This window comes from Aptenodytes patagonicus, chromosome 5 (genome assembly GCF_965638725.1).
Source record: "Aptenodytes patagonicus chromosome 5, bAptPat1.pri.cur, whole genome shotgun sequence".
NCBI classification, from domain to species: Eukaryota; Metazoa; Chordata; class Aves; order Sphenisciformes; family Spheniscidae; genus Aptenodytes; species Aptenodytes patagonicus.
In genome coordinates, this window is record NC_134953.1 from 76,164,148 (window position 1) to 76,187,107 (window position 22,960).

The following is a 22,960-nucleotide window of genomic DNA, read 5'->3' on the forward strand; positions in this document are numbered from 1 at the left end:
CGGGCTAGGAGCTGCGGCTGCGCAGCGGGCGCGGCCTTTTCCCCCCTGCTGCGGAGCGCAGTCGTTGTGCGGAGCGGGCCCCGGCCTAGGCCTAGACCGGACAGTACCTGGCACGATGGTCAGTACCGGTCCCCGCGGGACCCGCGCGGCGGGGGGGAGCTCTGCCCGCCGCTCTGCGCCCGCTGCGCGGCTCTGCCCGCCCGGATGGAGCCCGATTGGCCCGGGGCAGGCTGCGGCGGCTCCGGCGTGGCAATGGCTGCCATTAGTGCCGGGGCCGCGCCGCGGGGTGGCTTAGGGCGGCTCGGCGGGGCCCGGCACGGTCTGGCCCGGCCCCGCAACCGTCCGCGCTGCCGCCCTGGGCCGCGGCCTACCGGCCCGGTGGGGCGGCAGGCTGGGTCGGGCCTGGGCCGCGGGCGCGTGGCGGCGGGAGGCAGCGGGAGGCGGCCGGCCGGCCGGCCCGGCCTGTGAGCGGGCGGCGGGGCCGGGTTTGACAGAGCCCGCCGTGCTCTGCGGCAGCCGGCGCCCGGCCCGAGGGTCGGGGAGCGCGGGTGCCCGCCGGGCCGCCCTCCTTCCTGCCGCGGCGTTGGGCGTCTGAAGCGTTGGCGGGTGTTGGGGAGCGCCTGTCCCCTCGCGATGTCGGCGAAGCTCGTTGTCTTCGCCGAGTGGCGGGGGGCTGCAGGAGAAGCCGGTTCCGTGGCAGAACGTGCCAGAGGCGTAACCGGCTGGGGGGGGAGCGACTGGAAATGAGCACGGTTAGTGCTTCGGACCGTGCAGACAGACGTCCAGGTGACAAATGCGATTTCTGGTTTTCTCCGGAAACTCTACGAAGTTATGGGGAGAAGTGTGCGTTAGTTCCTGTGGGAAGGATGGGAATTCTGGGGGTTGGATGGGTTTGGTTTTTTCCATTTTACTTTTATGATGCTTTTTTAAGCTAAATGTATAAGCAAGCATGTTATCCTGTTCCTGATTTTACTGCGGTCTTATAGCAGGTTTAATTTAGTTAAGAGTGATCTTGGCTTACGTGGTTATATGTTAATAACGTCTAGTTATACTTCTTATTCTCAAGGGGTTTGTGAAAGTTGTCAAGAATAAGGCGTACTTCAAGAGATACCAAGTGAAATTCAGGAGAAGGAGAGGTATTGTTAAATTCCCTGTAACATATAATTAAGTGTCATTGATGAATATTCCAACTTTTTTCACACGTGTTTTCCACACTGTAACTGTTGTTTTTCAGAGGGAAAAACTGATTACTATGCCCGCAAACGTTTGGTAATTCAAGATAAAAACAAGTACAACACACCTAAATATAGGATGATTGTGCGTGTTACCAACAGAGACATCATTTGCCAGGTAAGGTCTGTGGTGCTTGCTACTTACCTACCAGCCTTCCCAGAGTGAAATAAACTGAAAGGGGGATGGTTGAAGCAGCTGGGTTTTTTTAGGCTTGATCTGAGCAGTTTTTATATTGTAAAATAGTTTCTTAGAGGAGAACAATCTTTAACGCTGACACAACTTCAGTAATAAACTGTATTCGTGATACAAAATAAATTTTACTAGCGTCAGCATTCTTCAGCAAGGTTATTCGTAATATAAGACTGGACTGTTTTAACGACGCTGAGATAAGTAGAAGATTTTAGGGAGAGGGAAGATTTCTCTATTTTTTTTTCCTGCTGTCTTTAAAGTGCTTGAAAAGAGGGCCTTTTTGCTTGACTGAAGACAACAAAGTTGACTACGTGACCTGTCAGCCTGCACTGACTATTGCACTGTATCTAAAGGTGCCTTCTGAGTTTGTTTTTTTTTTTTCCTATGATGTTATGTGGATCATCTGAAGAAGGTGGGCTTTATGATGGCTTTTCTGTGAGACTGAAGGAGACTGGTAAATAAGAATAGTGGGCATTTTTTCATGCTTATTAAGTATGCAGTTATGTGTGGTGTCATATGCAGGTCCTCACTGTGATTCACTTTCTTGTTTCATTTTCAGAATGTTTTGACTAATTTTGAAGTTAAAAACTTAGGCATGTTTGTTCTATACATGTTGTTAAGCTCAAAAAACCAAAAAAGCTAGAAAAGTTTAACTGTCGTTTCTTTCTTCATAGAATAACTATCTGTTGAGAACAGCGGCGAGGGCTGTTCTTGCAGTCAGTTCAGATGAAACCATATGACCTTGATGAGGTTACTTTATCCTTGAAACTCAAAACAAAAATCAGTGGTGGCAGGTGCTTACATCTGACTGATAGTGCCTCTCCAGTATGTAGGAATCCTGCAAAAAGGGGACGACTTTTGGATGTAGAAGGGAGGTGTGAGAGTCAAAAGGAGAAGGTTCGGTATGTGAAAGGAACAGTAGAAACATATCTGCTAGTACTGCTGTCTCACAGGAGACCCCTGAGATTATGAAAATCTCAGACCCATAAATAAAATCATTCCATAAGGTTAGTAACAATGTTATCACAAACTCTGTATCAGATGCTTTTGCATTTTTCTGAGGTGCGTTACATACTGTGTTATATGAGAATTACATGCAGAAAGTGGGACAGAATCCATCCACAGCTATAATGATTCTTGGAAAGATTGCTTTTGTAGGCAGCTTCCTGGCCTTCTGATGTATGTGGAGAGGTAAATAAAAGGTGTTGCTGGCATACGCTTTCTCTGGCCTAATACGGATTTGAATTCTTTGCATCTGTACTTGAGGAGTTAATTATGCCTTTAAAAAAAAAAAAAAAAAAAGAAAAGAAAAACACAACCCACTGAGCTTGCATGCAAAGGTTGGCAGTTTGCTGGACGTTTCTATACAGAATTCCTGTTGGCTTAAGTAGATTTCAAACAAACAACAAATCGAGCCCAGAATTATTGTGAGAACACTAACAGTTGTTTTGTTGTCAGATTGCCTATGCCAGAATCGAAGGTGACATGATTGTCTGTGCTGCTTATGCCCACGAGCTGCCAAAATACGGCGTGAAGGTTGGCCTGACCAATTACGCAGCAGCGTACTGTACAGGTCTGCTGTTGGCACGCAGGGTAGGTATCTGTCAGATTGTCTGGAAGTTGCTGCTCTGTTTTTCTGGTTTTCTTACGAAAAGGAAAGCCCACTTTAAGTGGTGTGTTAGTATAGATACCTGACTCTGTGGGCTTCTCTAAGTATTAAGTTTTGCTCTTTACCGTATAGATTTGATGGCCTCTTGTGACTGTCAAATCACAGTGAGACGTATGACAGCATGCAGTTTCAACTCTAGCAGCCCACTTTTAAGTCTCAGCACTTAAGTTTGGTGGAGGGAGGGAGTCAGGATAAAAATGTAAGAAGTATACCTTTAAGAATTTGAAAACATGTAAACAGCATCCATCCATTTTCCATACAAGCTCATGAATAAGTCTTAAGTTCACTGGTGCACCTGTTGGAACAAAAGGTTGAAACTTAACAGACATGCTTACCATGGTGGTTGTTAAAAGCTTTGTTACTGGTATGGGGTGCATAATTTTTTTGTAAAGAAACTCGTGTTAAGGTAGTGGTGATTCTTCATTTTGTCAGTAAATGGAAAGAATTTCAGAAGTCCTTTTTTGTTTTTGTTTTTTTTTTCCCTTTCCCACAGCTTCTGAATAAATTTGGCCTTGATAAGATCTATGAAGGCCAAGTTGAAGTGACGGGTGATGAATACAATGTGGAAAGCGTGGATGGAAAGCCTGGTGCTTTCACATGCTACCTGGATGCAGGTCTTGCCAGAACTACCACTGGAAACAAAGTCTTTGGTGCTCTGAAGGGTGCAGTGGATGGTGGTCTGTCCATCCCTCACAGGTAGTCTAGTCTGTTTGGAAGAATTCCTTTAGAATTAACCTGAGATGCTTCTGTATGTGACAGTCTAAGTAGACTGTCACTTTATGTTGAAATAATTTTGTTACAACCTGGTAATGATTATGTAGCCTAGGTTCTGGGGTGGGGTTTTTTTTTGGTTGGTTCATTGGTGGTTTTTTAATCCACAAGTGCAATTCTGATAGTGCTGCTGGGAATCTTGCAACTATCAAGAGATGCTATTAAATTTTTAGAAACTTAAAGAGTCATCTTGTTGCTTTTACTTAAAATCATCAAGTGATTGAATGCACTTAAGTAAATATCCTTTACTATGCTGTTGTTTTAAGTCTTTAGCAAATTGTGTGTATGTATTAATTTCACTGTGAAAAGTTGTACGTACCAGCTACAAAACCATTGACATTTGCTACAGTTGTCAGTACAATAGTAGGTCTGAGCAGTCCACCTGCACTTAAAATTCCCACGTGGAAGTTTTGACAATTCCTGTCGTGGGCTATGAATGACTGAATCAAGATTTTGGGCAGTGTTACCGAACACTGATATTACAGTTGACTGCTTCTTTCTGCTAGCAGCAGCGGCGGGGGGGAAATCTGACATCTGTTGTGTATTTTCCTGCCCTTTCCCATGCTGTCCTATTCATTCTTGACTAATTGTCCAGTTTTTCTGACTTGGCTGCTATATGATGATGCTCCCAATGACTGAACACTCTGTAGTTGGTCCATGGTGTGTGTATGATGTACTGCACTGTTTCAAGACGGGACTGATGGCAGCTGAGATGAACTTAAAACTTCCATTTCCTAATTTTATGTATCTCTTCATTCTTAATCAGAGGGTCCTATCCCTCAGTTATCTGTAGGAGAATCTGATGTTATCAGTTGTTTCTTTGTGGAACCTAGCATCTGAATTAGAGGATTTGGCAGTATGTCTTAATCTGACTGTAACTGCTGTTTCACAGTACCAAACGTTTCCCTGGTTATGACTCGGAAAGCAAAGAATTCAATGCAGAGGTTCACCGCAAGCATATCATGGGTCAAAATGTTGCAGATTATATGCGTTACCTGATGGAGGAGGATGAAGATGCTTACAAAAAACAGTTCTCCCAGTACATAAAGAACAACGTAACACCTGATGGGGTAAGATTTATCTGGCTGGCTCTTGTGCATTAATAGAGATGCTGATAAGTCTTGCGTAGGGCCTTCTCTAGTAACGCAAATAAGCTTGATGTGTAAAATACTGTGATTCATGTTGTATGTTATCCATGCAAAGAAAATACTTCTGTCCTTCATTAAGGGCTCTGTAGTATGTTGTAGATCTTTTGAAAGTGAGATCTTTTTTCCTGCTGTGAAGCTTTAACATTCTGCCTATAAATCTAAGCTTACAGGACTGCATTCTAAGCTAGAATTAGCTTTCCCCCCCCCGATACAGAAATCAACTTGAAGTTTCTGTGCATGCTACTCACTCATTCCTAGTCCTGCACCACAGCCTGTCATTTCTGCAGCTGTGGTGGTTGCAACTGTGAGGATGCGCTTTAGGTCAAATCTGGTTTATGATTTGTGTGACCCTATAGGTAGTTCTAGGTCCCAGGTGAATATAGAATAGCTGTAGTTGTAGCAGCTACCATCTCATGAAACTACAGAGAGTGTAATACATCTTATTTTAGTACTACTTTAAGTTTTAGAGTATCTTGTACAAAACACTAGAAGATGTGTAAGATGACCAAGGTGCTGCTTTCAAGTGTTAAACTCCTTTCAGATGGCTTGTTTTGCTGCCTGTAATGTCCTTGCTTGGTTTCCCCAATTAGTGGTCCTGAAGCTTGAAACAAACATTCTCATGCCTCTTTTTAGGCTATGGAAAACTTAACTTCATTCTTTATCCCATTATTGCTATGGGGGTTTGTGGTTTTTTTTTTTAAACTTAACTAATTGCTAACTTCTTGTAACTTAGTCTTTACTAAAAAATAAGTAATGTGTTGTAAATGCCAACTTCATCTGTTTTACTAAACAAACAATTTATAGTCTGTATTGCAGTGAATGGTCCAGGGCTTATGTCAATAGCTAGACGGTTATTCTTCATACATCTAGAAAACTTTTCACAGCGGGGGACTAGTGGTCTTAATTAACCACCAGCAAAGGTATTCTTAAAATTGGTGCCATTATGGAGCCACAGTTGTCTTTGGGACAGAGCAGCAGACAGATGGGGATCCTCTGGTACCTTCTGTTATTGATCTATGTAACTGGACAGATCACTTGCATTTTCCCATCTTACACATTAGAAGAATAGTTGCTCAAAGTACAATGACCTGCTATATGAGCTGTCAGAAACTGCTGTTTGGGTGTAGCCTCTGCTAATGTATTTCTGTTACTGCATCCTTGGGGATGATGCAGGGACTGTCACCGTTCTTGCAAGACTTGTTAATCTGTAGCTGCTTTCATAACTTATACTTTTTCCCTCTTACTAAGCAGCTTTGTAATGTGTACTACAGTAGGGTCTGAAAAGTGGTAAGATTACATGTCTGATAGAGTTTGTGTGGAGTAATTTTGGTTTAATAAGTAAACGTGAAGTATTTTATTCTAGGCAGAAATAGAATAACTTTCTAGACTGCTTTTTAATTTAAATGTAGGGAAGCTGTGTCACTGAAAGTAGGCTTCAGAGGAAAAAGTATTTCAACTGCAAGATGCTAGGCTGTATTTATGAGACTTGTAAGTAGTCTCTAGTTACTCTATGGCCTTGGTTCCCTGACTAAAATAAGGATAAAATTGCTTTCTCCGTTTTGTGTCTTAAGTTGTGGATTTGGATATTTAAATTGTATTACAGCGATAGTAGGAATTTCAGTATGCTGTGGCAGTGATCTGTATGAAGAAAGTGTTTTAAAGGCAACCACACAAAATTACAAGCTGTGGTGTGATGAAACCTGTTTCTAGTGCATGCTCGGGTAAGGGTGTCTTGGATTTTTAATATGATCCTACAACTGGATCACTACGGAGAATTTAACAATTTTTTTTTTAAAGATGGAAGAAATGTATAAAAAAGCCCATGCTGCTATACGGGATAATCCAGTCCATGAGAAGAAACCCAAGAGAGAAGTGAAGAAGAAGAGGTAAAACTCTTGTCCTCTTTAATATGAATGTGACTTCTCTGTTGAAGATATTTTAGTTATGTTAAAACAAGTAAGGTGATTCGCATTGCAGTTGTGTCAAAACTCACATGTGTTTTAGATCAGATTAAGATAAAAGCACTTCTGTATAACTTCACAGTAGGAATCTAAAATTTAAGAGCCCTCAACTATATTGGAAAAAAAAAAAGTGGAACATGCTTGTGGCCTGAATAGCTGGAACTCTTTAAGCGTGTATCTTCAGATCTTAAGTGTTTTCAGTGGGAAAGCTGCTTCTCTTCAGGAGAGGGCAGGCTGACAAATTTGTCAGTACTAAACTATTTAGATTTTTCAGGGGTCTGGGAGAAAAGAAATAAAGGCACAGCTATTGCATCGGGCTTGATACTGTCTATGCTCTAGTCACAAAAAAGTACTGAGCTTACCTCCTGAGGAATTAAACTGCTGCAGTCTAACCATGCCTTCTTGTGGTGCCCTAACTACAGCCTTAAATCATTATGAGGAAATAAAGTGTGTTACAGAAGTGGGAATATGTTCTAGCATAGCACTCTTAATCACAGTTCTGGTGCGCTGCAGCTTTCTTGACCACCTTTTTGCTTATTTCTGCCTTGGATATATCATACACTGTGCTTACATTGCAGATGGAACTGTCCCAAGATGTCCCTCGCCCAGAAGAAAGATCGTGTTGCTCAGAAGAAGGCTAGCTTTCTCAGGGCCCAGGAGCGCACAGCTGATAGTTAAGACAACTTCCACAATTTTCTATGAAGCTTTGGAAAAAGTGGCAATAAATTTATTGATTAAGCAACTGTGTAAGACTGGCTTATTAATATATCTTACAAAGATGCAGAATACTTTTTATGATCCAGATATTCTGTAGCCTTAAGGTTCTTTTCCCCCTTCAAAGTACTGTATGAATTGAACTCCTTCACAGAGGAGAAGAGAGGTGACAGACTTCAAAACCAAGGCTGCTGCCTTAGAATTATTCCTGTAAGAAGGGGAACTCAATTTGATTACTTTTTGGTGTGACTAGTATCAAATACTAGATATAAGAACTTGTTGCTCCTAACTACAAAAAGACTTTAAATTTTTAAAAAGAGCTTTACATGTCCTTCACCATTTTTCTTTCAGCATACTTAATGTTATGGGGGAATCTGTATGTAGCTTAAGGAAAAAGCAGGAGTAGTCATGGTAGGTTCTAAAGCCTCTGCTGAAACGCAGCCTTAGGCTTTCAGGAACACAAATGGCAACATGTTCCCTACTGTGAGTTAACTGTAGCTGATACAGGAATACACGTCTAACTGATGTATTTAAGTTTCCTCCACTAACTAAGTAAGCACTTGCACTCACGCAGCTCCAAGCTCTGGCTGCTACTGAAACAGGTACTGTCTTAAGCTAAATGCTTCACATTATTTAGTGATAAGACGAGATAATTCACTTTTAAGTTGCATATACATGCTTAGTTACAGAGGCTTTGACTTGCCCCTATCCCTTACATCTCAGTTTAATAGGCACTTTCTCATTAGACTTACAGAAGTTGCTTGCACAGTTAAAACACGAGGCAAGAAGGCTACACGGAGGAACGTTTTGCTTTAAGATACTGATAGATGGTAAATACTGCTATTGAATGAGAAAAGGAGGCCTGTGATTTATTGTAAACAAAAGTGCGGGGTTTTTTTTCCAATGGAAGTTCCAACTTGATGCAACAGCAATAAAAATGAAGGTTCTGTACAACATGTTTTCCAGTTGTTTAAAATACCCAACATCATTTGGATTCAGTAATCTTCTCTGCCCAAAACCTAGAGCAAGTACAGTCAGATTTTTCCACCAAGAACATGACCACTTTACATTTGAGTGCATTGCTGGCTACAAATACTTACTAGCTCTTGGAGGACATTATCAAGTTAGAGACAATAATTAGCATTAGCATAGTAATTCTTAAACTAAAAAGCTGATGTTTACAAAACAGTACACTCTTAACCCAAGCTGCATACTATTACAGATGGTATGGAGAAATGACTATGTTGTTCCTGTACTTCGGTTTAATCATTCAAGGAATGCACTTAACACAGGATACCTAAAGCAATTAACAACCTTTCAAATATTTAAATAAAAGCTTGTCCCTCTTACCTGTGCTGAAACTGAATTAAGGGGCCAGGATTTAGAAGTATATGGATGATTGATTGCCATTAAAATCATTAAGGATTGAACTACTTCATACTTCAAGCACTTATAAATTAAACATTAACAGATAAGTACTGAGCACACTATTAAGGTGCTTTATGGACATCCAATTCTGCATAATTGTGAACGTGGATGTAAATCTGCAAAAGAACAGGTATGCAGCTGAAAGGTGGCACAGTGGCCATGCCATGTGGAGTGCCAGGATCAGATGCTGTTTATTTACTCGTGACTTGAGACTTAACAATGACTCACAGATGCTACTATAAAACAGTAATGTGCTACAGCTCACTTGCGTATGTTCCACCTCATTCCTAGCTGTTGCTATCTTACAGGTTCCCATTTAAGCAATATTCCATGATCCTGAACCATCCAGCTTCTGTCCTACAGTTCAGGTCTAGCTCTGGCTTACTTCCTGCAGTAGTTCAAGAGGATTTATGTAAGTACAAGTCTGTAGCTAAATTTGGAGGGACAGTAAAGAGTCAAGGCTTTATCCACGACTATTACTTGTTTCACATGTCATACAGCAGATTCCTATACTATGCAAGCTTCCTTTTTTAACTGTTGGGACATTTCTGCTATCAGTATTTTTAAAAATTAATTTACTTCAGTTCTCGTAAAATAGCTTAGTCCACAAACTCCTTACTTCTCAATATTTGCTACAGCTTAATTTGGGTTAAAGGTTTCAACTGAAGTACAGTAATTACAGTTTTTGAAACAGATGTTGATATTGCTGCTAGACTGTATACATGATTTTAAGAAATAACATACTCTAAAATTCTTGGCTCCCAACATGGTTCACTGTATAAGGACTTAATTAAAAAGTGTTGAACTACTTAAACATTCAAGATGTAAGCATGAGGTAACAAGGTGTAAATGGAATCTGATTTAAGTCTCATATTACAACCTGTCAGTTCTAGAATTCTAATTTTCCACAGTTTAAAAATTACTAATGTGCAAATTCTGCCATGCCAAGGTATTAGTAAACTTCAATTTCACAGTTCAGTTTATTCACAACAGCAGCTTGGACTCAGACACATTATTTGCAGTAGTGGTGGTTCTTCATAAAACTACTTGGGATAAAAATCTTTTGCAGGTATTTCACAAGTAAGCAATGATTTTCACAGAATTGTAAGATGTTCCATCAGTTGATGTGGTGGCACAGTGAATACTTTAATCCTGTTCAAGAGCTGACAAAGTGCACAGAACAGTCAAGCATGCGGGGTTTTTGTTTCCATAACAGAGCGCTGGAACATCAGAAGTGCTTCTGGCCTCTGCCCAATCATTCAGTGCCACGTTCGTTCTTCGAGAAGCCCGGTCATAAGGTACTGACTGAAGGGCAAGAGTTAAAGAGCCGTTCATGAAATCTGAGTAAAGAAACGTCTCTAAAAAATGCTGCAGATGATTGTTTTTATCAAATGTGGTAGGCCACCTTTAGTGGCAGGCATCAATATTATCTTCTGCTGGTGGAGAAGCTAAGAATCATTTGTATGGGAAATTTTCTTCCACAGTAAAGTTTTTAAGTTATTGAGTATTAAAGAATGCTCCATTTCCATCTGATTTGCTGTGACTTTAAGGGCAATACACAAGTACAGCTGTTTTTCTAGTTCTTCATGAATATCAGAAGGAGCACCACGAAGCAGATAGTCTTTAAGTAGCTGACAGGCTTTTGCCAAGTTTGGCTGAATTACTTCCGTGGTACATCTCATTTTGCTTTGGTCACACAGAGTTCTACAGTCTGTGCCATAAATACAGTCCAAATCTGTTTCACACTGACGATCTTTAATTATTTCCTTCAAATTCATTTCTGGCACAATTTTTCTCATGTCCATCATTTTCAAATCATATTTATCATTATATCCCAAGTTTTTGGCACTTGTATCACACATAAGAAAGTTTCCATAAGGTCCATGGAAAATATCTTCCACAAATTCTAAAAGCCCTATAGCTATTTTTGCCTTTCTTGGCCATGATGGAGTAAACCATTGGTCCATGCTTCTTCTGAAGCCAGAAGGAATGAAAAGTTCCATAATCCATGGAAGGCTGATTCCATAGAGAGAGGTATATTCAACTCTTTCCGTCACATAGAGATCCCCACAAAACCCCATCAACTTGGGAGTATGTTCTTTATCGTGCAAGATCACCATTAACAGAAACTCATCTAGCTGCAGAAGTGCCCATGCAGATTTCGCCTCTGGCAAAGAAACTCTACCATCTTTGTTTCCATCAGCAAAAGAGAGGATGAGATTAACCAGTTCTGAAAGATTTCCTTGTTCACCCAATTTTGCCTAAAAGCAACAAACGAAAAAGATTAAGTATGATTTCATTAACTACCACCAATCCACCTGTCATTCTACCTCCTGTTATTCTCCTTCTATGGATGGTACGGTAGGGTATGTTACCTTCTAGTTTTCATTGGTTATAGATGTTACAGTACTTGCTACCAGATGCCTGAAGGAGCTTCCTTTTTGTTCTTGCCTTTTCAAAGGCACCAAGTATATGATCTTCTGAGAGTACAAGTGTTCTTTGCATTTCAAAATGCAAACATTAAAATTCAAACATTGTTCTTGGTCAGATCAGTCTTTAGAAAAATCGTATCAAGTAGCTTGTTAAATATTCTCTTAGAAAAAGTATGTAGAATTCAAATGTTTAGATCAGGTTTAGTTTTCAGCTGATTAAACCTTACACATGTAGAGAAATTACAGTATCAACCACATTTTGGCTAACTATAAAAAGTACCAAGACATACTGGGTACAAATCCCATATGATAAGTGTATTGAAATATTTAACTTTGTTATTTGATATAACCACCTCCATTGTATCAATACAGAGAAAGAAGCCATTGCTGGAATCTGAACTGTTGGATTTTCAACTACCACCAACGCACACAGAAAGTCAGATAAACTTTTCCCAAATTCTCCTAAGAACTACTCTAAAACACCTGCTGCTCACCCATTCTTAGAGACAAAACTACTGTAATGCATGACAACTGTCATCAGTTTTACATAATGATGTGTATGTGTGTGCATGTGTACACGTATGCTCACTCAGCTAGAACAGCATTATTTCCATCACTGGAGACATAAGAGCTATGACAATAGCAAGAGAATTTTAAGAAAGAAAACCCAAAATCAGTATTGACACAGCATCAAAGTGATGACTCTATATTATGAAAATTCTGGGGTAGCATTAGAGCAACAGAAACAAGTATCGCATTAATATAACACAGAAAGAACTGGTAGAAGTATGGCTGGTCATTCTGGTTAGAGAGATTCCTGCTGCTCAGTTAACATAGTAACTCTTCCCAAGCATGAACAGTTTTCAAATTGTGCTTCAGTCTTTGTACCTGGTTACAATAACCCTAAAAGGGGAAAAAAACCCCAAACAAACCAACCAACATTTTTACCATATTTTCTATACAAATACAAGTGAAAGCTGTAGACATGCAAGATGCATACCAGCTTCCATCTGTTAAAAAGTAAGGAAAAAAACTGATAATTAGTTACTTCAAACTTTAAGATAAACCCCTCTGGGAAAACCTATTTTTGTGCTGATTATTTTTCTAACATGCACTTGAACAAGGCTCAGACAATAGGGCATTCTCTCCAGCTGCAGGAAAATAAGCCTTTCTGTCAAAATAGAATAAATAAGCATATACTTACTTTAAAAAGACCATATACCATTTCTTTGAATTTCTCAACAGTGGTTCCTCTTGTTGGTTTATCAAATAGGACTATTTCCTTCCTTGGTTCTGGGTCAGTATCAAAATCAAGTTGAGCAGCTTCTTCCATCTGGCATTTTATAACACCTTGCAGATTTCCCCAGATTCCTAAATACATCTATGCAGGAAAAGAAGGAAAAGGGTAAAAAAAAAAACACTGTAGAAGTCCATCATCTAAAGACCACCTGTACTCCAACCACTGCTTCAAGAGTCAAGTAGCAACACAGATTAGAAAACCGAGTCCTGTGTACAGACAATGCACAGAGCACATTCAAACAATGACAACTTCAAATACGATACACTACTGCAGGTACTTAGGAGACACTACACTGTCAAAATACAAAGACAGCTGGATGAACAGTATATTGGCATTACTACCATCTTTGCATAGGTTGTTAAGAGGCTGCTGCTTCTATTTGGGAAGCAGGAAAGCAGAGAAGTAGCATGCTGTACAAAAGCATAGGTATTCTGTCAAAATGTGGAAAGATCCGGTATATTATATATATGTTTATAAAATATATGTATTATAAAATAATAATATACCCTCTACATATAGGAATAATATATAATATTATATGCAGGTATGTTATATATAGGTGCGTACTGTATATATTATTAATAATATATGGTATGCCTATATATTCTTTATATATAGCTATATTACATACATCTATATAAACATGCTCTGCATGTCACAGCAAATAGAGTTTGAAATAATCTGTATCAAACAGATACAGCTTGCTGACACTAAGGTCTACTTGATGTTCTAGAGAATGACATTTCAGTGGGAAATAATAAAACTAGGTTGGATGAGTAAAGCCTTACCTGGTTATTGGGCTTTGTTGACAAACATTTTCCAAAATACAATGTTTCTTTAGCACAAAGACTGCTACATGCTGACCCATCAATAACTCCGGTCTTGTATTTATCACACTGAAACAAACAGGGAGAAAAATATTTAACAAATTGCCCAAGAAAGGAGGCAACAACTGCATCTCTCCCTACACCTGACTCTTAAAAGAAAAATCTAAGAAAACAATTTTAATAACCCTATACCAAAACAATGTTAAGAATCATAACTGGTTTTATCTGTAATTGAAGATGTAATCTTACTTCAACATGATGGAATATCAGAATTTGATTAATTTACATGTGGCACTGACTGAATTGGCTGTGGAATTAGTCAGGACAAACACTTAAGAAAGCTATGCTAAATATACTTACTATTATTTTCCTACAGTCATGTCCTCTGCATAGTTCTGTGTAGGTGGAGTACTGAACATACATAACCCAGCTGCCGATAAATACTACTAACCAAGAGATGAAGAGATACTTCATCCGCATATAGGAGAAACGTACCTAGAGGACACAAAGAGAAAATATTCTTTGGAATTCATTCAGCAGTAGTCAAAATGATAGAAACAAACGCGATTTACTATTTCACCTTTAAGAATTTGACTTCCACAGTGATAAAATAAGCAGACTGCATTACATGGAACATTCGCTTCCTTCAGTGAGCAAAACTGGCAGGGAAGAAGGTCAGTCTGACTCATGTAGGTAGAAGGAAAATTAAGATATAAATAAATAAAATAAAACAAAACATGACAGACCCTCATAGGACAAGCCAGGCTGTAAGAACCAATTTGATCAAAATCATAAACTCTCAGAGCTCAACTACTTGCATCTTTCTCAAAGACCAGTTACTTATGTTCCACTCCTGGTAAACCAAATCCAACAGATCAGGAATCTGGTCAAAAAATAATCTGTGCTAATGTATAAAGATGCAAGATAGATATACAATGACCAGGGTGGGTATCAGGGACAGGTTCCATGTGCTGAAGTCTCCCGCTCCTTCCTTGAAATGACACCATTTAATTATGCAAGTAAAATTCCTCTGTACTAGCCTCACCTTCAGTAGTCTTTCCCATAACCGTATGCAAGACTTTCCTGTTGTTTCTGTGGCCTCACATTTACACTTTTTCACTAGGGATAGAGGAAAAAAGTATTTATAAATTAAGAATTGAGGGAGAGCTAAGTGCCTTGTAAGGGAGGAGGCACATTTTGATCTTTTTCTTGTTCTTCCTCTGAGTCTGGTGTGCTAATGGTTTGATTTTCATACTCACATCAGGATTAGAAAAGAATTAGAAAGTCAGAATCAGCTTTAGCAACAGGATATAAGGAAAGTGCATGAGAACAGCTGTATTGGGTCAGTATGAGATCCATTTCTACTAGTATCCTGATCTTCAGCAACAGCTATAAATAGATGCCATCAAAGAGTGAGAACATATAATATATATCGCAAATGTGCTTCCATTTTCCTCTAGAAGAACTTGCTAAGGCAGACACGATTTTCTATATTTAGTAAATCTCAAACCATTTATCTTTCATGAACTTACCCAGACTCCTTAAAATCCACATGAGCTTTTAGCATCCACAAAACCCTTTAGCAATTAATTCCACAGGCCTACTATCCACTGTACCGGGGCCAGGGACTGGACTTTATTTTGCTTAAATCTGGTTCATATTAGCTTTGTTTGAGATCCCCTAGTTCATGTATTGGAAGAGATGAGTTATCAATTTCTGTCTATTCTCTCCACATCTGTCATGATTTTGTGAGCCTCCCTGCCATGTCATCTTTTTTCCACATTGACAGGTCCTAACTTAGCTGTTCCTCACAGAGAAACCATTCCATATGTTTGGAAAAAGTTCCAAGAAAGGTAGTAATGATGTGCAGTTTTGCCGTCACATACATCCATAAATACATACCAAGTTAACCCATCTCACACATACTAACTTCAGATGGCTCCATCTGCATGGGAGAAAAAGCACTGAAATAATTCCAAAGTACTACAATTTGATAGTAATTATCTTAAATCACAGTAAATTGAATACACGGCTTCAGCTTTTAAGTATTTTATATTTTAGAAAAAAATGTTACTAGAGAAAATAATCTTCTACAAATATAGGAAGATCTTCAAAGATGCATTTCCCTTTTTAAATATGTAATTTATTTATTTTTAAGGGAAGATCAAAGAAGCAGGTCTAATCAGTTGAATGGTAGCTTGGTTTAACACCTATCACAAGAACTGACTTTTCAGACCTTAACAAAAGAAATATAATCCCTAGGTATAGGTGTCCTACTCTCAACCTAGAATGGTTCTGACTCTTCCACCATAACTCATCTCGTGATTCAGGGTATATTTTCACACAGGCACTCACTCCATCCGAAGACTAAAGAGGAAGTGTATCTTGACCCCATACAGTTCTGTAAGGAACATCAAGTCTCAAAGAGAAGCAGGAATGCAATAAACAACACAGAAAAACTGCTAGGAAAGATGATGGTATATAGCTCAGCCCTTAATTTTATATCCTATTTTCATTCCATTTTATAGCGTAACGATTTTAAAAAATAAACGGGGGAAGGTGCACGCAAGATGTTTTAACACTTTCAAACATAGCAGAGCAGTCCCAAATTCCATATGACTCATTCTATGAGAAAGACTGAGAACCTTTTAGCTATGTTTTGAGATAAGTGGGTAGACACCCCTTATGCCCAAACGACCCTAAGACACAATGCTGCCAAAGTCAAAGGCCTCAGTCCAAGGAAATCTTAATCCCCACCCCCTCACCCCCCACCCCAACAAAACCACCAAAAAGCCCAAACTGAATAATGCAAGAAGTTAACCCAACAAGTTACACAGAAAAGCAGGAGCATGCCGGTATGGCCTTCAAACAGTTCTAGCATAAATATTTCTCATTATGCTTTATGTCCCTTCAAACCATGTAGTACCATGAAATTCCACATCAAAATAGTGTTTGTGGTTCCAAGATGCTAATAAATACATATCCACAAGCTCTTCAAGAATGTAAATTTAGGTACAAAATGGGTGAACACTTCTCCTGCGGACAAGCAGAAGCAGATCAACCCACCCAAGGCCTTACAGGTAATGACTCATACCTAAATCTAGATCTCAAAAGTCACAGTCCACTGCTCTAACCACAGTTTCATACTTCTGCCCTTCTACAGTAGAACAAAAATATTTTAATGTTGTCTTTATGTGATCTACTGAAGCTTGTTCAAATCTGCACATTCTTTACCTTGCTCAGCACAAGAATTCAAAGCTTCAGTAAAAAATTAGGAGTATCACTGAAGTTTATTTGGGAACAACCTTAAACTTCAGACATCTTATTGAAGTAAATGAGAATTGTAACATGCTTGTGTAAAAGTCTAACATGAGGCCTGACTTCAAAGTGGATGTTTTCCTTCCATAGGATCATATACACACACTCGTTCACTTTATCATCTCAAAACTTCTTTCCTTGCTTCAAGACCAGTTCCTCTGCCTTTGAGTAAATATTGTCGTTACAGCCCAGCATCTGGAGATTTAAGAAAGTGATTTCTATTTTCTTTAATATACTAACCTATAATTTTCTGTATTTCAGCTGAAATATCACAAGATGATCTGGTCATACAGCCACAGGAACTTCACTGGTAAGTAAACAGTTATAGTCAAAAACTCATTAGTGTCATATTCTAAATTTTTCTGCTTTTGAAAAACAGAACTGAAACAGAACAATCACATCTTTGGACTTGCTTAGACTGCAATTTCACTATACAAATTGTTCAGTACGGTACAAATTGCTTTGCCCCTGCTTCTTCGCATCTCTATACTGAAGCCCACTTTTGTCGTAATTACACCCAAACAACTGTTTGTGAGTCTATACCACAGATGAAATCAGGGAGTTGACCTGATTCACAGTACAAGCCTGCAAATAGCTGTATCAGCGCAACTGCAGGATAGTGCACCTTGGCAAAACCAGTAGAAATATTCTGAAGTAATTTTACTAACAATGTTTTAAACTTATTTGCCTTAAGTTTTGTTCCTCCACTGCCAGTGCTGCAAGTGAAGCCAGTTTAAAGAAGACCATGTACTGCAAGCAATTTTTTTTAACCACTCGTGTTTTAAATTGTTGAAGAGAGCAAAATGAATATTCCTTTCTGTAATATACATAGTATATTAATGTACCAAAAAGTCACTTAAAAACCAAATCATTGTACTCACCCACAGTAAACCATGTTTATAGAATCCTTGGTCTTCTCTAAACATCCATGAATAAGACTAAATATTAAGGTTTATCATTAAATAATGTAAAGGTTTTGTTTATGCTGTCTAAGAAGTACTATCAGAATTTTGAAAGGCTGATTGTGGCAGTGTAGATGTCCAATAGTTTAATGAAACTACACATCTTTAATATAAATACAGGTTAAGAGGAACACGGAATACAAATACCCAAACCCACACTTACTAAAAAAAAAATTACTTTCAAAGATTTGGGCCACTTTAATAAATGAAATGCTTGAGTACCCTCTTATTTGTATGTAACTAGAGAAGGAAAGGTAGGAAAGAGCTGTACAGGAACATAGGACTGTCATGCTAGACTACATCAATGGTCCACCAATAAAGATGCTTTGAAGAAAAAACAAACAAACAAAACCATCAAGGAATCATCAATGCAAGTTTAGAAACCAAATAATCAAATATTTCATCACAAGTTGTTGACTCAGATCACGTTTTCTTCAAAATAAAAAAACTTAACCGCTGCTGACTGAAAGCTCATCATATACACCATTATTTTGCTGCTAGAAGTCTCTGACAGACACACCTAGAAGAACTGAACTTTCTGTAACCAGGAGCTTGAAATGGCTCATACCCTTGGTCCCTCCAAATCAGGGCTGAGGTTAGCAAGGGGCCAGTGTTAAACAGATAAATAAATAATTTTGTATCTGATTATGTTTAAGCAGAGGATTTCTGTTTCCAGGACAGCTAGCTCTTCAACTGATTAAAAATTTCAAACTGTTTTTCAACTTTTATGAAACTAAGCAAATGTTTTATTGTGAAAAATCAAGAGTTAAGCTGAGAAAAATAAAATGGAAAACCTGATACTGCTTCAGAGTGAAGTCTCAGCCACAGGCTGAAAGCTTGGAAAGCTTATGGACGGAGACCTGGGAGGGGTGGGAAGAAGTGGGTTCCAGAAGATGGCAACAGGATGAATAATATTACCTAGTTTTAAAATGAAGGGAAAACACAGAACTGCAGCAGATGTGAATGTCAGCTTTTTTTTTTTTTAACTAGAAAGACTACAATAATTTATGAGTACTTATAAAAATATGACAAACAACCAGCATGCATTACACCCTTTCCTCTTGGAAGAAATAATCCGAGAAAGGTCAGTTCCGAAACACCCAAAGGTGATTCCAATCCACACAGCTGCAGTCCCACCGCACGCCTCAGCTGTGCACCCCTATCCCTTCACTCCTTCACAGGCACTCACTTGACTTGATCTTAAAACTACCTAGTTAAAAGAAGAGATAGATACAACTAACTGCTTTTATTCTGGTGATAAATCCTGACCAGATAGTTCCTTTAACCAGTTCTTCTTTTATGATATTTTACTGGTAGTGTTGTAAAACAGGAATAATTTCTGCTATTTTCCTCAGAGCCACAAAAGACCTTAGTTGGAGTAACATGTAATTTCATCTAAAGCATGGTGTCCACAATATGGATACAAACTGGATGGAGTACAAAAGGAGACCAACAATAATCCTCTGTGGTTTACAACACATTTAGAAACAGCTTAGAAAATGTATGAGGAAGCTGGGGCTAGGAAGGACAGAACAGCCAAGAAAACAAAACTGACAGCAAGAGGCTGGGGAGCATCAAAAAAAGAAACACCATATATAAGCCTTTCCCATTGAAAGAACACTACTAAAACGACAGAATTGCAAGACTTCTAGTGCAATTTCCTAGCTTAAAAAAAAGACAAAATACCATACCTATATGCTTACAACATGAAGAATCACAAACTTTCTTGCAAATCACACTACTTGAACAGACTGATGAAAAGCAAAATTCATCCTACATGTGAACCAGCAACAAGTGAGAACTGATATATTACCAATGGGTTCAGAAATACTTCCCCCACCCCCTACAGAAGAGAACTGAAACCTTAGTTCAAGCTCAGGCGGACTCTGCCTCATCTATTCTTTCTTCCAGACCATTTTCTGTATTTAGTCATTTACAATTTTCACTTACTAGTTTTTTCTTTCCAGTACCCATCTCAAGCTGTTTGCTTAGCCAGTCTTAGTGTCCCCCTCTTGAACCACACATTACCTGCTATTCTTTTTCTTCCAGTTACTTCCAGCCTATTTCCATCTGATTCTGCAACACTGGCCTCAGTTCCAGTCTTCCTCCACTGTCTGTCTTCCATTCTCAAGTAAGTTTCCAGCACTACTCAGTGCCTCATCCACCTCTTCAGTTTATCCAGCACAACTTTCCTACTTCAAAATCCTTGTTGTGAATTACTGCCCATGTACTAAATGCACTTATCATCCATAAGCATCCTTCTTTCACAGCTCTGGGAAGCCAGCAGAGGTGGTATGGCAAAGCACTAGGAGAGTCTCTCCCTGTTCCCACTTCAGAACCAAAAGAAAGCTGTAAGCAGGGCAGATGGATTCTTTGCATAGTTTAGTTCTTACACCCACATTACACAAAATAAACCAAAACAAAACCAAAGAGTCCTATTCTTCCCCAGCAGATCTGTCCCAGGAAGCCCAGGTTACCAGCCCTGAGGCAGCCCTCCAGCAGAGGTCTCTTGAAACACAGTTTTGAACTGAGAGGTGAACCAAACCAGCAGATCAAAAACATTTAAGGTACAAGACTGAGAGATCGCCTGATCTGGATCAGTTGTGAGCATGCAAACAGATTTTTCTCAGTCCGTCTAGAGAACACAATGTGCTTTTTCTTTGCTACCTTCATACTTTCTGCTGGTTGAAGGACAGATGATACATAATAGTTTTAGCACTTACAAATAAGAACTACTATAGTATAGTCATGCAGGTTTAATGGCGTCTGTAATAATTTACTTATTTTTATTTGTTCTTATACCACCTAAAAACTCATGGTTTCATAACTTAGAGGGTTGGGGGTTTTTTGCTGGTTTCAACATAGTAATAATACCAATGAGTGCTCTGTAGTACAGTTCCTGAAATTATCTGAGTCATTCATCTATTTTTACTTTGGTCTAACGTTTCTGTAACTAGATACAGCATCAAACAGAAAGAATGACCTGCTTTGCATTTGCAAGCACAATGGGATACAGCAGCATCTGAAGAGAGGTACAAAAGCTATTTGTAATTAAAGCATGGTATTTTCAGAAAATCAGATCATATTCAATTATTGATAACTATGAAATTAAGGCATGTTCATTAGGTTTTTGTACTCATCTTTTTGTTGGGATTGACTTCTAGTCAACTGAGCAAACAGCTGCCCATTATTTCCACTTCCACTCCCTTGCCCAAATCCTCTGTCAAAGGTCACCACCACATAGCAGAGTCTCTAGAAGCAAACACACTTAGGTCTCACACTCTGAGAATCATCCTCTTCATGAAAAAATACTTTCGCTGGAAGTTTCCAGTAGTCAAACCAGTAATGAGCTGGAGTAGCTAAGGTATGGACGCATGCTCACTCTGCCACTTTAGCTCCTAATGGAGCATGGGGTCAGAGGAGCATCTTGGACTACCCCAGCAACACTCCACAGAGCTCAGCTGTTAGTCCCCTTACTGACTAAGTACAATTAAGATGTGCCAGGCTGAAATGAGAATGGCTGCATTGGCAAAGGCTGACTCAAACCATCCTTAACTTCTTGCATGCACACTGCCACAGAGCTAACTTAAGAAATTTTATTTTCCACCTAAATATATACCACCAGTGTAGTGTTGTGAACCTAATCTCAGACAAAGTTTCATCATGTATTTCATAAAATAAATAAATCCCAAACACAACCATCACACTCCCACAGAACTCCAGCAACAAAACTCTTGAGCATCCAATCTGAAAAGGATTTATGTTTTTAAACAGCTTATGATATTCTACCTAAATTTGCTGCCAGCAAAAAAAAAAAAGGGGGGGGGATCTTGCTTGGCGTTTCAGGTAAGTCCTCTTCCTCCCTACCCAACTTCCCACACTCTTTACTCAGCCTAGAGCTGCTGAGATACACTATATAGAGCAAGAAAGAATGGTAGTCTCCTATCCTCCATCTAGCACTAGGCCTACAGCAACTGGAAAAGCTGACAGATTACATTCCTACACATAAAAGCTTTCTCCAGAAATGTGGGGGTTTTTGGTTTTTTAGTTTCTTTGGTGTTTTTTTTAAGTAAACAGCACTATAGTACAATCATCATAATTTAAGAATTCAGCAGCGAAGCTGGGTGCTTTCTCTATCATCTCATGTACTTTAATTTTCAAGTTTCTTTCATTTATGGAGTTTAATTATGTTTCTTCACATTAACTTTTTTGAATCCTACCAGAAGTCATCTCATATCTTGACATACCCTCTGCACGTTCTTGAAGGAAACACTTTCCCTTTAAGTCCCATTCTTCAGATAGGTCTAGGTACTATTTCTTTCGGAAAGTAAAAGGACCAGTTAAAATTAAGCTAAAAAAATGTTTCCAATCCAAGTGGCATAATTTAATACATTTAAGTTCATGGCTTCCTCCTTTTAGCCACAAAAGGGCAGACTGCAACACAAGGGCAGGACAGACTACGCAAATCAATTATAGCATTTCCTACTTTTTTCCTCTTCAAGACTGCTATCTATAAACAAACTCCATCCAGAATATCTACTCTTGCAATATAAAAGAACATAACTTACATCTCAACAATGCTAAAATTCTGTGCCAAAGAAACACATGCATGAACATCAATACTTACAATCATGCTGATAAAGGTTCAGTGTTAGATTTACTTAGCTTCTTTGGGGCAGGGTGTAGGGGATCTATTCGCATGGCCCAAGTCCCAGTTTACCCCATATTGCATTCTACAAAGCATTCCAAGTATTTCCTTCAAGTTCTATTATCTAAGTTGGGAGACAAGGAACATAAAGGGAAATAATTTTTTTGCTATAAAATGGATATTGCCCCAAAACAAAGTAATCAAATCAAGGCAGAAGCTATAGCAAGACACCTCCTTTCTTCTGATAAGCACCAAGCCTTCCGGCAACTTTAAGTGCTTTCTCTTAAATGCAATTTTTAGTTTTATTTCTCCAAAGAGAAGTATGATTTGCCAGAAACTATCACAATACATTCCACATTT

At 39.1% G+C, this 22,960-nt stretch overlaps 2 protein-coding genes and 1 non-coding gene across 6 annotated transcripts in view; 2 read left to right on the plus strand and 1 right to left on the minus strand.

Moving 5' to 3' along the window:
* Window positions 1–7,709, plus strand: RPL5 (ribosomal protein L5). Its single transcript, XM_076337744.1, has 8 exons — window positions 1–118; window positions 1,067–1,136; window positions 1,235–1,350; window positions 2,881–3,015; window positions 3,585–3,787; window positions 4,755–4,932; window positions 6,808–6,896; window positions 7,550–7,709. Exons 1-8 carry the CDS (start codon window positions 116–118, stop codon window positions 7,647–7,649), a joined length of 894 nt encoding a protein of 297 aa, XP_076193859.1. The 5' UTR covers window positions 1–115; the 3' UTR covers window positions 7,650–7,709.
* The window catches only part of DIPK1A (divergent protein kinase domain 1A), a 25,682-nt gene continuing 6,032 nt past the window's right edge, over window positions 3,311–22,960 (minus strand). The window contains exons 2-6 of one of the 4 annotated variants that reach the window (XM_076337743.1): window positions 14,718–14,791; window positions 14,033–14,167; window positions 13,634–13,741; window positions 12,750–12,926; window positions 3,311–3,386 (exon numbers count right to left, since the gene is read on the minus strand). In XM_076337743.1, coding sequence (XP_076193858.1) covers window positions 3,375–3,386; window positions 12,750–12,926; window positions 13,634–13,741; window positions 14,033–14,167; window positions 14,718–14,791 — 506 coding nt within the window. In that variant the 3' untranslated portion in view covers window positions 3,311–3,374. Of the gene's footprint in view, window positions 3,387–8,528; window positions 11,375–12,749; window positions 12,927–13,633; window positions 13,742–14,032; window positions 14,168–14,717; window positions 14,792–22,579; window positions 22,592–22,960 lie in introns of those variants that run through there. The other 3 variants (XM_076337740.1, XM_076337742.1, XM_076337741.1) reach the window with 3 other exon arrangements.
* Window positions 4,474–4,570, plus strand: LOC143161461 (small nucleolar RNA SNORD21). Its single transcript, XR_012995527.1, has one exon. It is a non-coding gene; the product is annotated as a small nucleolar RNA SNORD21 (small nucleolar RNA).

What these genes read in the sequence shown, in the direction of transcription:
- RPL5 (XM_076337744.1), top strand. An exon ending in ACAACGTAACACCTGATGGG is followed by an intron (nt 4,933 to 6,807) that starts GTAAGATTTATC and finishes TTTTTTTTAAAG; the next exon opens with ATGGAAGAAATGTATAAAAA. An exon ending in AGAGAAGTGAAGAAGAAGAG is followed by an intron (nt 6,897 to 7,549) that starts GTAAAACTCTTG and finishes CTTACATTGCAG; the next exon opens with ATGGAACTGTCCCAAGATGT.